The sequence below is a fragment of the Asparagus officinalis genome, chromosome 3 (assembly GCF_001876935.1).
Source record: "Asparagus officinalis chromosome 3, Aspof.V1, whole genome shotgun sequence".
NCBI classification, from domain to species: domain Eukaryota; kingdom Viridiplantae; phylum Streptophyta; class Magnoliopsida; order Asparagales; family Asparagaceae; genus Asparagus; species Asparagus officinalis.
Window position 1 is genome coordinate 79079494 of NC_033796.1, and position 18017 is coordinate 79097510.

The 18017-nt window shown below is 33.7% G+C and overlaps 1 protein-coding gene across 1 annotated transcript in view; it reads left to right on the forward strand.

The window, feature by feature from the left end:
• LOC109834378 (xanthine dehydrogenase-like) overlaps nt 10553-18017 on the forward strand; it is a 24765-nt gene continuing 17300 nt past the window's right edge. The window contains exons 1-6 of the mRNA XM_020402384.1: nt 10553-10931; nt 11573-11672; nt 12860-12968; nt 13588-15096; nt 16175-16417; nt 16543-16857. Coding sequence (XP_020257973.1) covers nt 10796-10931; nt 11573-11672; nt 12860-12968; nt 13588-15096; nt 16175-16417; nt 16543-16857 — 2412 coding nt within the window. The 5' untranslated portion in view covers nt 10553-10795. The remainder of the gene's footprint in view (nt 10932-11572; nt 11673-12859; nt 12969-13587; nt 15097-16174; nt 16418-16542; nt 16858-18017) is intronic.

Below are 18017 nucleotides of genomic sequence, written 5' to 3' on the forward strand. Positions count from 1 at the left end.
TAGTGTTATATGTATATATATATATATAATATTAGTTAGGGTTTGGTATTTAAACAAAAATAATTAAAATAAATAAATACGGGTACTTAAAAATTAAACTAGTAAGGAATAATTATCTATAAAAAAACGTACTAGTTGTATTAATACAACCGCTGATGCGCAACTGAAGAAATAATACTATAAATTATACAATTAAATAAGAATAATTAATAAAACATATAATTACTTATTTTAAAAATTAAATAATTATGGAATAATTATCTACGCGATAAAATATACTAGTTGTGCTAATACGACAGATCATATGCAATAGTAGAAATAATACAACAAATTATACAATAATACATAAATCATAATACACGAATAATACGTAATAGTAACAATAATACAATGTATTATTTAAAATAATACGTAATAGTACCGATAACACAACAAATTAATTCCTAAAATTTTTACCGCACAAAATAAATTTATAAATATTAAAATCATTTAAATAAATATAAAATTTGGACTTTTAAATCATAGTAAATTCTAGAAGGCCGAGAAAAATACAAATACTCTTGTAGAAATAATAATTAAATATTTTAAAATACTAAAAAAATTATTTTAACTAGTATTAAATTTTACGATCATTATAATATAGCTAGACTCGAACCTCTTGAATTAACAGCAATGATTCGAATTGCACCTTCTATAGCCATTACTCTGCATGAAGTTATCAAACTTCATGTACCACTGTCTTGGAGCCTATTTTAAAACGTATAAGCTCTTCTTGAGCCTAAATACCATCTCTTCATTTCCCTCCTCTATGAAACCAACAGGTTGCTTTATGTAGATTTCTTCATCCAAGTTACAATGAAAAAATACAGTCTTCACATCTAATTGCTCAAGGTAGACATTTTCAGAAGCTACTAAGCTCAACACCACCCTGATGATTGTAAGCTTCACGACAGGGGAAAATATCTCTATATAATCCACTTCTTGCCTCTATTAGAATCCATTCACAAATAATCTGGCATTGTATCTTTTGCTATCATCACTCTCATGCTTGACCCGATAGATCCACATTTTATGTAAGGTTTTCTTGTTTGCAGGAAGTTGGGCTAACTCACATGTCTCATTTGAGTAGAGAGAATCCATCTCTTCTTGCATCGCATGCTCCCACTATTGAGATTCACTATGTTGCACTGCCTCGTCATAGCACTCTGGTTCTCCAATGTCTGTCAAAAGCAAGTAATGTAGCAATAAAATATATCTGAGATTTGGTTTGGGTACTCTGGATGACCTCCTAAGCTCCTCGCCCTGGGTATTAGTCTTTGCACCTGGAGTCTCATCTGTTCTTTGGTCAGAACTGACATTGCCATCCCCATCTGAAAGTTTCTCTAAATCCATGTACTCGGATGTAATTGTATCCTTAGTGCTGCTCCCACTTGGGCTATCCTTATCATTGTTCCTGTCCTTGTACATCATCTTTTTATTAAATATGACATCTCTACTCCTGATAATTTTTCTGTTCTTATCATCCCACAGACGATATCCGAACTCATCAATGTTGTATCCAATGAATGTGTGCTTCTGTGACTTAGCTTCTAGCTTATCCCTGATAAGGTCACTGATATGAATATATGCCACACAGCCAAAGACTCTCAAGTGTGAGAGATTTACTTTCTTGCCACTCCAAACCTCTTTTAAAATCCCAAAGTCTAATAGAACTGAAGGCCCATGATTTATCAAGTATGTTGTTGTATGCACCGCGTCCGCCCAAAACGTCTTAGGTAGATCTGCATGTAGACGCATGCTCCTCGCACGCTCTGTCAACGTTCTGTTCATTCTTTCTGCAACACCATTCTGTTGCGGTGTTCCTGGTGTAGTCCTTTCTAAACGAATCACATTCAGACCACAAAACTTCTTAAACTCCTCCAGCTCATACTCTCTACCATTGCCCGATCTCAGACACTTCACTTTCAGATATGTCTCATTCTCTACCATGGCTTTCCACTTCTTGAAGATCCCAAACACCTCTAACTTATGCTTCATGAAGTATACCTACACCTTTCTCGAGCAGTGATAATCATATTTTATTATAATTTTATACCCTCATTATTTATTTTATATGAATAAATATACCACTAATAATTGTTTTCATCTTTTAATTGCAGGTTAATGAAGAATAAATCTCAAACTCTCATATCTCAACAAAAACCCATTGATTAAATAAAGAAATGAAGCAAAGAAGCACATTAGAAAATCAATTTCTAAATTATCCAAAAGCCCATAATCAAGTCGTGTAGCCTGTAGAAGCCGGAGAAAATCAAAAATCCAATATGAAAAGAAATCATATTCAAAATGGTTGGCCACAAAGAAACGACGATATCTCCTAATCCGGAAGGCGGAATTTAACATATAATATATGAAAATCGCCTATCTCGACGAGACGAAGCTATCCATGAAATCAGAATTTGGAAATAGTGGGTATCGATGTCGGCATCGATGCTAGATTACTGTAGCGCGCGTCAATGGCTGATTTTGCTTGTCTTGGGGCTCAAGTTTGATCTAATGGCTCTCATTCACTGATGTTTACTATAAATAGGGGTAGAGAGTAAGGGGTTAGAGGTGTGAAAATTTTTGTAACTCCTTTTGGAGAGGAGGGCTACTCTTAATTGAGAAGGCCTTCCAAAAATTGTAACTTTTTGTTGCAATTAATAATAATAATTTTTTCACCACTTTAAATTTTTCTCTTCTTCTCTTTATTGGATGATGAAGATGAAGATGAAGATGGAGAATTATTTGAAGGTTTGCATTTCTTTTCTTTTTCTCTTTTATTGCTTATTAGTTTAGATTTATTTCTATGCTTGTAGTTAGATTTTATTTTCTTGTTAAATAGCCAAGAGGCTAGAACCCTCTTGCCTTAGATTTATTTCATGCTTATAGAGTAGATTTATTTTCTTGCATTTAATTCTTGCAATTTTATTTTGTAGTTTAGATTTTGCAATTTATTTTGTAGTTAGATTTTAATTTCTTATACTATTCACCTTGAGGCTAGAACCCTCTTGGGTTTAGTTTTTCTTTTTGTTTATTTTTATTTTGTTTGATTCGCCTTTAGGCTAGAACCCTCTAGGGAATCACCCTTTTCTAAGAAGTGGGTTCAATTGTAGATTACCCATATCTATAATTGAATCCACCATCTTTAATTTCTTGCATTTTCTTTTATTCTAGAATTTTGTTCTTCATTCTTGAATTTTTTATTTGTTTCTTGATTTTATTCATTTTTCCTTCTCACCTTATTGATCATACTCATTCTTTTTCAAATCCACTCTCACTTACACTTTGCACCTATTCACACACCATTTTCACTCTCTCAATCTCTTCACAATCACATTCACTTATCATTCCTATTTGTCACGCACACAACATAAGAACCAAATTCATATTTTCTCCTACAAACAAGTTTTTGGCGCCGTTGCCGTGGAAGGTGCTTAAGTAGGTTTTAATTATTTTGGTTCTTTAACTTGTGTGTTTATTGTGAAAGAACTACTTGGAGATTAAAGATCAAGAATTGGAGATTGAGGAATTAGAGATTCACTTGTGGTAAGTCTTCTTCTTTATATTTTTAATTCCACACCTTTAGTTAGTTTCTCACAATTAGTGACAATTAGGATCTAAAAAAAAGATTTTATTTCCGTTGACCATAATAAAATTCACCCTCCACTTTGATATTTATTAACAAGATAATAAATTCAAAAAAATTCCCCCTTCTCATTTGTTTGATTGTTAACCCTAATTAAAAAAATATTTTCTCTTTTCCATCCTTTTTAGTTGCTTTTAATTCATAGGGTTGCATTTCATATTATTAGTAGGAATTCACCAAGTGATTTGAGCATCTTGATTTGGCACACACTTAAAAATATTTTTAAGGGCAAAACCCCGTATTCAAGATAAAGTGAGGGATTTCATCACCCTTTCCTTAGCCCAAAAATCACTAATTCCTCACTACACCACCCAAGCCTAATAAAACTCATTAGACGTTGGCCCCTAAGGATTCGAGCTCAATAAGGAACAAGAAATCCTTAAGTGAACCGGTTTAAGTTTTCTCAGATTAGTTGGTGTCTAAGGCAAGGTTTAGGGGTTGCGTAAAGCGCTCCGCAAGGAAAGAGGTACTTAATTGATCTTTGATCACCCTCTAGTACTATCCTTACCTGGCTAACTACCCGGGTAAAACTTTTATCTTTTCACTTAAGGAATTTTTGGTTAGGAGCTAGTCTAGTTGAGTTAGGCTTAACCCTAGAGTTAGAGTGATTGAAAAGTGATTGATTTTGATTAAAAAAAATTATATAAAAAGTAATTGTTTTTGGTGCATGCAAAACGTGGATTAGGGACAATACACATCAACAAATTCATTTTGAACAAATGGCTAATCCACAAGTTTTTTAAAATTTATGTTATCCCAATAGGATTAAAATCTCCAATGAAGCTCGGGAGTTTGTAGAGAGTCCATCTCAGTATTCGGTGAATGATCCATTTTTTTCAACCTATAACCCATGTTGGGCAAGTTACACAAACATTGCATGAAATTAGGAAAACCACTCTGGAACTCAAAACTTCACTCCCTCTTTGAACCAACATTGTCCTAGGGGTAATACAGTTCCTTTCAATTCTCATCCACAATTTCAACAACCCAGTCTGTCACATCAAAATCAGTCTCCACATCATCAAGTTGTAACTCACACTCCTCTTGATACAGATTATGATGAACGTCTCAATATTTTGGAAAAATATTTTGAAATCATAATTAAGGCCTCCACACTAGCCACGGATATGTTAACTCAAACATCCTACACGATGAACTCTTTTATGCAATCAACCGAACTCATACTTAACTCTAACACTCAAGCCATAGCTAGATTAGAAACCCACATTGATCAACTAGCTAGTGCCATAAGTGAAGGAGAGGAAGGAAAAATTTTGAGTCAACCCGTGATCAATCCTAAGGACACTCAAATGAATGCACTACAGTTAGGAAAACATGTCGATAATCAGGAAAGAACACATTTAAGCTAAATTCTTGTTCCAATTCATTCTTCCCCTGATAATTCAATTCAAGAAAGACCGGGGGAAGAAGAAGAAGAGTCAGATCTAAGTTTTGAGGAAATTTTTGGTGAGGAGCTAAAAATATTAGGAGAAGCAGATTAGGTTTGTCAAAATAAAGAAACTGTATTAAACAATTGCTGCTTTGAATTAAATTTTGAAAAACTCTTTCTTGATGAACTAATATTTTTGGAAAATAAACAACAACCAAATTTTTACACATCAACTATGAATCTTGGGGTTGAGAAAATTGTTAAAAAAAATTGGTTGTTAGAGAACAAACATTTACAAATCAAGAATCTAAGTCCAATATGCATGACACCAATAATACCTACCTTCCATTGCCACAAAAATCATTGAACACCCCGGAATGCTTAGAATTTCAGCACATTGTTGATTATATCATGTTGAATTTATTTAAAATCCGTGGGAGAATTTTCAGCAATAAGGTAGGATTCAATGTAGAACATGAACTCTTCATGTTAAATATTTCATTCTACATTGATTATTTTGTTTATTTCAGAATAATAAAAAGAATTTATTCTTCTCTCATTTGAGAGTTTCTTGTTGAGTTGTAAAAAAAAGAAAAAAAAGAAAAAAAGAAAAAAAGGAAAAAAAGAGAAAAGAAAAAAAAACAAAAGAAAAAAAAAGAAAAAGAAGAATAATTTTTTTTTTCATCCTCCTCAGACCAAAGGTAATTGTAAATTTTTATCAGCCGACCAAATATAAGTACTTCACTTCTTATCTGCTTTACTTTGTGCATCATAGAATTTGCATTGAGGACAATGCAAAATTTAGGTGTGGGGGTGAGAATTAGTTATTTTTTCTCTTTATTTTATATTTTTAGTTACATTTTTCCCTTTTCTTAAAAAAAAAATACAAAAATATCGTCACTTGCCAAATTGATAGAGTTATGTAATAATTGATTTATTTGATAAATTTGAAATTTTCTAATCCCTAGTTGGTTATTTACTTAAGTTCATCTTTTATGATAACTCTAAATAAATTTCTTAAGAAATGATTTTTAAAGTAGTATATTTTACTTAAGCCTTAACTTGGACTTTTATTTAAAATAATAAAATTTTTGCATGCTTAACTTAGAGTTGAAAATAATTTTTTCAAAGTATCTTGATTTACATATTTTCAAAATATATATACATATACAAAAAAAATTTAAAAAAGAAGAGTGCGAAAAATGGGTACCAAAAGAAAAAAAAACTCTTAAATTCAAGGTGATTCTATCTTATAAAGCCTAAGCTTATCGAGTAATTAAGCCCAATGAGTATTTTTATACTTAATGACCTAAGCCCAATTGGGTTGGGATCCATTAGCCCAAAACTCGTTAAATGGTCGCTTAGAAAGCCCGTTAAAGTAGAAAAAAATCACCAAGGAAGAAAGAGTTAAAAATAATAATAATATAAAAAATAAAAATAAAAATAAAAATACTAATAAATGTTTTATATATAGTTATATTTGTATATATGGTCTTGGAAAATATTTTAGATCAAGCAACTTGAATATTATTTTAAACAAAGAGTTAGCATGTTCTTTTCAAAACTTTTAAATTAAATTTCTAAGTTTGGCTTGGTTTTGTATTGCTATAATGAGAAGATTTTCTTGGAAATATACCTTAGAGTTATATATAAAAATGTTTTCTTGAGTAATAACTAGATTCAATTATCAAGTAAATTTAGTTATTTACTAACTTCGTTAATTTGGCAAGATGATCGAATTTTGTGGGTATATTCACTGCAAACCCTCACGAGACTACAACTCGTCCACTAGGGTAACCTAGGGGTTTAAAGGCTTGTTGTATGCGCTAAATACAACCGTGATTCCTGCGAAAGTGAGTTAGGTTTTCTTTCATTTTTCTTTCTTTGCTAGAGGACTAGCAAAAGTTTAGGTGTGGGGGTATTTGATAATCATATTTTATTATAATTTTATACCCTTATTATCTATTTTATATGAATAAATATACCACTAATAATTGTTTTTATCTTTTAATTGCAGGTTAATGAAGAATAAATCTCAAACTCTCATCTCTCAACAAAAACCCATTAATTAAATGAAGAAATGAAGAAAAGAAGCATATTGGAAAATCAATTTTCAAATTATCCAAAAGCCCAGAATCAAGTCGTGTAGCCTGTAGAAGCCGGAGAAAATCAAAAATCCAATATGAAAAGAAATCATATTCAAAATGGTTGGCCATAAAGAAACGACGATATCTCCTAATCCGGAAGGCGGAATTTAACATATAATATATGAAAATCGCCTATCTCGACAAGACGAAGCTATCCGTGAAATCAGAATTTGGAAATAGTGGGTATCGATGTCGGCATCGATGTCGGCATCGATGCTGGCATCGATACCTGCATCAATGCCTGCATCGATGCCAGATTACTGTAGCGCGCGTCAATGGCTGATTTTGCTTGTCTTGAGGCTCAAGTTTGATCTAATGGCTATTATTCACTGATGTTTACTATAAATAGGGGTAGAGAGTGAGGGGTTAGAGGTGTGAAAATTTTTGTAACTCCTTTTAGAGAGGAGGGCTACTCTTAATTGAGAAGGCCTTCCAAAATTGTAACCTTTTATTGCAATTAATAATAATAATTTTTGCACCACTTTAAATTTTTCTCTTCTTCTCTTTGTTGGATGATGAAGATGAAGATGAAGATGGAGAATTATTTGAATGTTTGTATTTTTTTTTCTTTTTCTCTTTTATTGCTTATTAGTTTAGATTTATTTCTATGCTTGCAGTTAGATTTTATTTTCTTGTTAAATAGCCAAGAGGCTAGAACCCTCTTGCCTTAGATTTATTTCATGCTCATAGATTAGATTTATTTTCATGCTTATAGAGTAGATTTATTTTCTTTTTGCAATTTATTTTATAGTTTAGATTTTACAATTTATTTTGTAGTTAGATTTTAATTTCTTGCACTATTCACCTTGAGGCTAGAACCCTCTTGGGTTTAGTTTTTCTTTTGGTTTATTTTTATTTTGTTTGATTCGCCTTTAGGGTAGAACCCTCTAGGGAATCATCCTTTTCTAAGAAGTGGGTTCAATTTTAGATTACCCATATCTATAATTGAACCCACTATCTTTAATTTCTTGCATTTTCTTTTATTCTAGAATTTTGTTCTTCATTCTTGATTTTTTTATTTGTTTCTTGATTTTATTCATTTTTCCTTCTCACCTTATTGATCATACTCATTCTCTTTTACATCCACTCTCACTTACACTTTGCACCTACTTACACACCACTTTCACTCTTTCAATCTCTTCACAATCATATTCACTCACCAATCTTATTTGTCACACACACAACATAAGAATCGATTTTATATTTTCTCCTACAAAACACCTTCCTCGTGGGATCGATATCTTAAATACTATAACTTGACACGGTTGTGCACTTGCAACCTTTTTGGTACATGTTTATGCTGCATCAAGCGGTCGTCAATAAAGATAACGCAGTACGCCGAACCGCTAAGATAAGACACGCTAGATGGACCCCATACATTTGTATGAACAAGCACTAGCTTATGAGCTTTTGGTGGTCTTCCACTCTTCTGAAAGCTGACCCTCTTCTGCTTTCCAAGGATGCAATCTTCACAAACACCAACTTCCACTGAATCGATATCGGGTAGCTTTCACTGTGAGTGTAGAATCTTCATACCTTTCTGACTCATATGTCCCAACCTATTATGTCACAGATTTGCACTTTCCTTGCCAGCTGCAATTACGAGGGTGTCACTCGTATGTGAAGTTAAATAGAGAGTTTCGGTTTTATTACCGTGAGTAACTACCATAGTACCGTTGGAGATCTTCCACGAATCTCCGATAAATGTCGTAACATAGCATTCCGCTCCAGGCTGGCCAACTGAAATAAGATTTATCTTCAGCTTCAGCACATGACTAACGTTCTTCATAGACCACTTAGAACCCTTCATTTGAATCTGCACATCGCCTCTTCCCATAACTACAAGGCTTGTTATCCCCCAAGTGTACTTTCCCAAAGTCCTCTGCTACATAGTTCTGAAAAAGCTTCATATTAGCAATGGCGTGGAATAAGGCTCTCGAATTAATAACTCATGAATCGTTGTCACTATCCATAGTAAGGATCAAGACATCTTGTTTTCACACTCATTTATTTATTGATAACAACTAAGATGCGGGCTTCTTTGTAAGAGATAACAATATTTTTTCTTTACTTATTGTTGATAATAATGAAATAGCTAAAAACCATCAATTCACTAGAAACTCATTTGTTTACTTTTTTAAATAAGCATTTCATATATAGTATTTGGCTGGAGTTTTCAAGCTTGAAACTCTTATATTTTCTCTCAAAATGATAATATTATTATTAAATATGATTACTAATATAATTGTTTTAGTATATATTAAGAAAAAAAACAAGTTTTAGCCTATTTTCTTACTAATAACTAATAAATAAGTTTTCTACAACATATGATTATTGCTGGCATATTTTGAACCCTTTTACTATAATTAGAGTGTAACCAAACAATAATACAGAAAAGAGTTTTGTAAAAAAAATTACCGGAAGAAGTGTGTTCGAATCCATGAAAGGATTTTGTTTGGTTTCAAGGTGAACCAAACAACCCCAAACTTCACATATGCAAAACTATAAAAACACAAAAAGAATTATTGAACCCAAATGGTTTCACTCTTTTAGGTAAACCTATTTTTAATTATTATTTTTGTTTGCATTGTTTGGTTAGCAACAAAAGAGAGAAAATCTTCTCTCCAAAGTGGAGAAAAGCATTCCTAAAAGAGTAAACTCATTTCAGAGATATTTAAGCCGAAATATGGAGAAACCTAACAAGTTCAGTCCCCCCAACCCCACCCACCCTCCCACCCAAAAGAGGGGGGAAAAAATCAAAATTTACCCTTGTTTTTTAGGGGCCAAATTTTTAAAATAGACCCTTTTAGTAATTTATTTTTAAAAAACAACCTATTTGAGATTTAATTGCCATTTTCGACCTAGTTTTAGCTAGATTTAATGTCGAATAAAGTTTAAAAACTTCACGGGATTTAGAATCACGTGAAGTTTAGTGCCTGATTAACCACGCTAATGAAGCTGCAGAAGTTCAAAAACTTAACCAGATTTAAAATCCCGTAAAGTTTAGTGCCTGATTAACCACGCTAAACTTCATGGGATTTCAAATCCCATGAAGTTTTCGAACTTTATTTTTTATTTTCTAGGTGGCTGAAACCAAATCGAAAATAATAATTAAATTTTAAAGGGGTTGATTTTTAAAAATAAAATTCTAGTAGAGTCTATTTTGAAATTTTGTACTTTTTTAAGGAAATAAACCAAACATCCCAAAAAGTAAAAAGTAAACTGCATAATTAGAAAACCATTCATCTCATCAAGTAGCCAAATATATAACACGCGGTCCCATCCCATGGATATACCCCAAAAAAGAAAAAAAGAAAAAAAAAAGAAGAAGAATCTGACAATTCCACGTCGCCATTTGCGATTCTCATCTCTTCCAAAATGTGAGAAACTTTTAAAAAAAAGTTTGCTCTTTTGTTAACAGGTCAAACAAGAAACCAAATCTCCAAGTGTTAGCGATCTAAAACTTCCAATTTTGTTTCTTCTCCTTTATTTATTTTTCTGTTCCTTTACCGCCTTATCTCTGATCCGGTATAAGTCACTGGGATCAGTTCAAATCTAAGGAAGAAGAAGATGGGTTCTCTTAACAAAGACGAGGAATTTAGCGTTGGAGATGGATGGTCAAAAGATGCGATCTTGTACGTTAATGGAGTTCTCCATGTTCTCCCTGATGGGCTTGCCCATCTCACTCTCTTGCAGTATTTGCGAGGTATATTCTAGTTATCTGAGCTTTGAGCAGTTGTTGTAGTTGCCCTGTGGATTTAAATTTTAATTTTGGCTTTTTTTTTGGGATATTTGAGATGTCTAGAACTGAATTAGGTTGAGGGTTTTACCCCTGGGAATGGAATTGGTATCTGTTTACTATTTTAGGAGCTTGTAGAGATAAATTAAGATGATGACCATTTGTGTTGACGTAAATTTGGCTTATATTGCCTTGGTTTATGAGATTTGTTAGTGATATTTAGAATCGAAGTGCCCCGGCATTGAATTGCCTTTTTATTTTTTATTTTTTGTGTATAATTGATATATCTTGCTTTTAGATAGTTCTCTTGTGCTGTTTTCTTTATTGTGTTTGAAAGGGCATCAATATCACAAATAAGTGTTTGATGTATCGATGCATTCTGCTTCCGTTATGATCTCGTTTTGGGTTTCCCCTTTCAGGTCAAATTGGATTGTGCATTTTATTGTGATTGCACCGGCATTTTTCCATTATATCTTTCACCTTATTTTTGTAATGTTCCTGTTACTGGAAAAAGATAATACGCCCTTTTTGTTCACATTGCAAATAATGCTTTAAAAATAATTATTGCTGTGCGAAATTCTGATTCTGTCTTCTTTATGGGAATGTAGATTTGGGTCTGACGGGGACAAAGCTTGGATGTGGTGAGGGAGGCTGTGGGGCTTGCACGGTTATGGTCTCTAACTACGATCAACATACAAAGAAATCAAGGTGAGTTTCTTGCCTAAGCTCATAGATGATGCAGATTACTTTAGCTACTTACGGAATACAGACTATTACATTTGTGATCTAATTTTATGTCTGCTCTATTATGGAAGAATTTGGTACTCTGCGTCAATTAAATTTCTCTCTACTCTGTCCAGATTCCACTCAGAGCCAATTTCTATCCACTATCAGTTGTGTTCTCATGGTCAATTGAAATGGAACATTTTTTTAAATAAAAAACCATCTTAATTTTGTGAATCTGTGATCTTTCATGTGTTGAAAGATCAAGCAGCAGTGTTATTATGGTCTCACATTACAATCTCCAGTAGTGCGTTAGCACTGTGTTTCTAATTACGACTTATTTCCCAACTTCCGTTCTTGATAAGTTCTATATTAATGTTCTTGATAAGTTCTATATATTAATTTTTTATCAAGTGAAAAGATCTCATGTTGGTTCTAATCCTTTTGCTATTAGGCTTAATACTCATTTAATGCTACGTTGCTGTGTGATATCCTGTCCTTATTCCATCAATGCCTCAACATGCAGTCCTTTTATTCTATCTACGGCTCCCTCATAATTCTGATTTTCAATACATCTCTTTAAGAATATTTCTTTCTTTTTCAAAAACTCTGCTCTTGTTAAAAATTTACAATTGCTACAATTTCTATTTTTTTAGTAAGAACTAAATAGGAAAATATGCCCAATTAGACATTGGTTCGAACCATAGATCTATGAGAAACTTAGAACCAGAATTTCTCAATTTGCACCTTGAATAGTGTTGCAGGATTGATTTTTTTGTTTTTCTCATTGTAAATTTTCCAATATTTACTTCTATGCTTTTGAAACCCACAAATTTTCTGGGCCTCCACACATTACATAAAGTCAATAAAGATTAAATTTCTCTCGATATGTAGACTTTTTTAAATTATATCTTGGCAGATATGCTGCCTTTTTATGAGTTTCTAAATACTTTATTAACATGTACATAATATATTCCTTCATAATGGAAACTTAGGAGTTAATATGTTGCAAATCTGAACCCATGTAGCCAATTACTGTAGGCTTCTTTAAATTACATCTTACCAAATATGCTGCCTCATTTACGAGTTTGTGGTTGTGCATACTTTTACTGATTATTTATCCCTTCATCATATCATTTTAAGGGTTAATGTGCTGCAATGAAAACGCGCAGGCACTATGCGGTTAATGCATGCCTTGCTCCATTGTATTCAGTGGAAGGAATGCATGTAATTACAGTGGAGGGTCTTGGAAATTCCAAAAATAGTCTTCATCCTATCCAGGTCACACTTTCTTACCCTGACAAATATGATTTTAACTTGAGATACTATAACCTCTTATGTTTCATACTTTATTCTGGCAGTGATTTGATTTTGTAAAATGGATTTGTGAACAACCAATAAAGATTTTATTGGACAAGCTAAGCTCCCCTTTCTCTGTAATCTAAAATAAGAAGTAAGAACAATTAGAAAGGAGGATCTTAGTTCACATTGAAAAGCAATCAAGCTCCTCCACATCTTTAGTTTCTAACATTAAAGCAATTGGAAAAAAAATGTGGAAAGGCAGGATCTAAGTGGTTTTGTGTGTATATGTTAGTGAGCAATCTCATACAGATTTCTCGCTTCTGTATCTTGGTTGTGGGCAGGATATGTATGTATTTCTCCTAATCTTGATTTTTGCAAATGTTTGGTTTTCATGCGACGAAATGAAAATGGCCATTAGGTTAAACGGAGTTGTAGTTGCACGTAGATGAACTATTTATGCCCTAGTTTCTTAGGACTTGTTCAAACAGATAGCTTAATTTGACATTTTAATTTCCCACAAACTTGGTACATAACTTCCAATCTAAATTTTATTGCACACAGTGGTTATTAATATTTGTGTCATGTACTGACTGTGTAGGAATCGTTAGCACAAGCTCATGGCTCACAGTGTGGTTTTTGTACTCCTGGATTCATCATGTCCATGTATGCATTATTGAGATCAAGCAAAACGCCACCAACTGAAGAGAAGATTGAAGAGAGCCTTGCTGGAAACTTATGTCGTTGTACAGGTTATAGACCAATTGTTGATGCTTTCCGAGTTTTTTCCAAAACTGATGATTCTTTGTACACTAGATCATCTCCAGAAGGAGTGCCAAAAGATGGATTCATTTGTCCATCAACTGGACAACCATGTTCCTGTGGTGAAAACGCAGCTAAAAGCTGTGAAGATTTGAGTGAACCTGTAATTTCTGGAAACAAGCAGAAACCATTTTCATACAATGAAATTGATGGAAGCTCGTACACTGAGAAGGAACTAATTTTCCCACCAGAGCTTCGTTTGAGGAATAAATTGCCTCTGAACTTGCATGGGTTTGGGGGAATTCGGTGGTATAGACCCCTAAAGCTTCAGCATGTGTTAGACCTAAAATTACGATATCCAGAGGCAAAACTTGTGATGGGCAATAGTGAGGTAGGAATTGAGATGAAGTTTAAGAGCGCCCAGTATCCAGTCTTAATATCTGTCACCCATGTACCTGAGCTTAATATTATCAATGTCACTGAAAATGGTTTAGAAATTGGTGCTTCTGTAAGACTCACAGAACTCCAACAAATACTGAGAAAGGCGATAGAAGAGCAAGCCCCTCACAAGATCTCATCATGCAAAGCCATCTTGGAGCAGCTAAAATGGTTTGCTGGGACACAGATAAGAAATGTTGCTTCTGTTGGTGGAAATATCTGCACTGCTAGTCCAATATCTGACTTGAATCCACTTTGGATGTCAGCTGGAGCCAGATTTCAAATTATTGATAGCAAAGGAAACATAAGGACTACCCTCGCTAGGGATTTCTTTCTTGGTTACCGCAAGATTGATCTTGCTAACAATGAAGTATTACTTTCAGTTTTCTTACCATGGACCAGACCTTTTGAGTTTGTAAAAGAATTTAAACAGGCTCACAGAAGAGAAGATGATATTGCACTTGTTAATGCAGGGATGCGTGTATTTCTTGAAGAAGATGGTAAAAACTGGAAAGTTTCTGATGTATCTATCGTTTACGGTGGTGTCGCCCCAGTTTCCCTTATTGCATCAAGAACTGAAAATGCTCTTATTGGTAAGATATGGGATAGAACACTATTGCAGGATACTTTAAATACCTTGAGAGAAGATGTTCCTCTTTCTGAAGATGCACCAGGTGGCATGATTGAATTTCGGAAATCCTTAACGTTAAGTTTCTATTTCAAATTTTTCTCATGGGTTACACATCTGATGAATGAGAAGGGGTTTCTTCAAGAAGGCCTGGATACAGTTCATCAATCAGCAATACAACCATATTCCAGGCCAGCATCTAGTGGGACTCAGGTGTTTGAATTGGAAAGACATGGGACAGCTGTCGGATTATCTGAGGTTCATCTTTCATCAAAACTACAGGTAGACTGTCCACTAATACTTTTTCTCTGTTTCTCTTGAATTCTATCATTCCTGGCTTTGATGTTTTCATGTACAATAACGTTGTATTATTTATAGTGATTAATAATTGGAGTTCAAGTGATATTTAGTTCTTGTTCCTGCATATTAATTAAGGACAAAATAAATGAATAAAATGTAGCAAGTTGTTTCAACCTATGATTTGGAATGTTTAAAGCTAAATATAAGGTAAGGGATTTGTTTCTAATGAATAGGAGATGGTAGTCCCATGAAGAGGAAAAAGGAAACAGCTTAAAGATTATTGGTGGCCAATGCATGTAATATTATTATATGTCATGCTTGGCCACTAAAATATTCTAGGATAATAGTAGTCCCATGATGAAGAAAAATCAAACAGCAGCGGGAAAAGACTACTGGCTTCCTATGTATGTCATATTATTTTGCACTTGGCCAAAAAAGTAATCTACAACTAAGTAGAAGACAAGTTCTTTCCTTAATGAAGATTATACCTGTAGGCTTAACTTTCATGCCTTGTAAACTCCTTCCAACGCTAATGGTATATTTTATATTCTCACAGATCTATGGAAACTCACTCCCTCCAAGCCTTTATAATGAGAACAAATTACAACTTCACGTCTTTTTGTGGAATTTATGCTTTCTTTTTGTATTATTTTTATTATATATTAATATATTTGTATGTGAAATGCATTCATTTTGGAAAATACTTTATAATACCTTTATTAGTACCTTTTCAAGTCAATCCATATCTCTTTTTGAATGTTAGGACCTACTTCTAGCACTGCATCAATTTCAAGCACTTATATTCTTTTGTTTCTCACGCTACTTGTGGAATTGAATATTCAAAAGACAATGGGTACTGCTAAGGATGAAAAGCAGTAACAAGCTTTTGATGTTATCTCAGTAACCAAGATCTTGCTTTTCATCGCTTTTTCTGGTATCTTTCTCATTATCTTGTAAAATCTGATTGGTTATTGGCACATCATATTCTACCGTCCAGCTAAACAATGTCTTAGTTAAGCAATAATTTCTCCTTCTGGTACTTATGCGGAACTGCATCCAGGTGACAGGGAAGGCTGAATACACAGATGATGTACTTGCACCTTCAAATACATTGCATGCTGCCTTGGTGTTAAGTACAAAGGCTCATGCACGCATTTTGTCCATAGATGATACGCTTGCCAAATCAACACCCGGTTTTGTTGGCCTATTTCTCTCTCGAGATATTCCTGGCACGAATAAAATTGGAGCCATTATATATGACGAGGAGGTTTTTGCTTCAGAATTTGTAACTTGTGTTGGTCAAGTAAGCAAACAGTATTACCGAAACAGATTTAGTTTACCTACGTGTTTTCTTATCTAGGAGACTGGAGAGGGTAATATTGGATTTTCCTTTATCTAATTAAAAGAAATCACATAAATTTTATGCAGGTAATTGGGATTGTTGTGGCTGATTCTCATGACAATGCAAAAATTGCTTCAGGTAAGGTACGAGTTGAATATGAAGAGTTGCCTGCAATCTTGTCTATAAAAGATGCCATACAGTCTGGAAGTTTTTTTCCCAATACGGAGAAATATCTTGTCAAAGGAGATGTGGAAGTGTGTTTTCAGTCAGGAGAATGCGATAGAATAATTGAAGGGGAGGTTCAAGTAGGGGGTCAAGAACATTTCTATTTGGAGCCAAATAGCACATTGATTTGGCCAGTTGATGGTGGACATGAAGTTCATATGATTTCCTCCACTCAGGTAGGTTACAAATACATAGTGGACTAGAAATATAATGATATCATTTATTTTACTTAATTCTTATGCATTCCTATGCAGCGTTCTTCTTTTTAATTAGGTTAATGACCGTTTCATATCTCAGATTTACTCGGAAGAGGGTACATCTAAGAAGAGACCTTCTTGGTCATTAATTTGATGGAAGAGGAATGTAGAACTAAATAAATTATTTTTGACCTTAAATTCTTTATTGTCCAATTACTCGGAAGTGTGGTCCCCTGTTCGAGGTTAATATGATGTTGGATATTTCGAAGCTGAGGTAATCTAGCGGGAAGCTCTTCGGGCATGATGTCACAAAATTTCTCCAAAAGGGAATTTAGCCGTCCTAGAATGTCACTTGTAGAACCGGTGAATCCCTTATGAAATTTCTACAAACACAAACGGTTCATGCAAAGACTCCTTTTGAAATTCCCTCACGGCACATAATGAGGCACATAATGATAGTATAGATTTTTCTTTAATTTTAGGAACACTACTTCCCGTCAGGAGACAAAGGATAAATTTCACATTGTCTTTAGTAAACTCTATTACATTCTTCCTTCCCTTATGGCATGCATCCACATCAAACTGTTACAGCCTCCCCAACATTAACTGACAAGGATCTATATCAACAATATCACAAATAGCTATCCCTATATCTACTGTGAATTTTAGGATTTTATTCACTTCCTTATTCTGTACAAAACAGTCCATATATATATACACGTTAGGCAGTATCATTCTGCTTAATCTAAGGAATTTGTTTCCTTCTTAAAGAAGGAAATTAATACCAAATCATCTAAAAATAGGAAACCTAAATATACACCATACTTACAATATTAGGATCCCTAGAAAATAGTCACAATATCAATATCTCCAACAACCTAAATATACACCATACTTACAATATTAGGATCCCTAGAAAATAGTCACAATATCAATATCTCCAACACTCCCCCTCAAGCTAGATTGTATATGTTTATCATACTCAGCTTGCTACACAAACCTTCAAATACAACTCTAGGAACTGGCTTGGTGAGTATGTCTGCATTCTGTAATGATGATGAGATATAGATAGGTTCAACTATCCCTCCTTCTATGCTTTCCTTGATGAAATGCTTGTCAATTTCAATATGTTTGGTTCG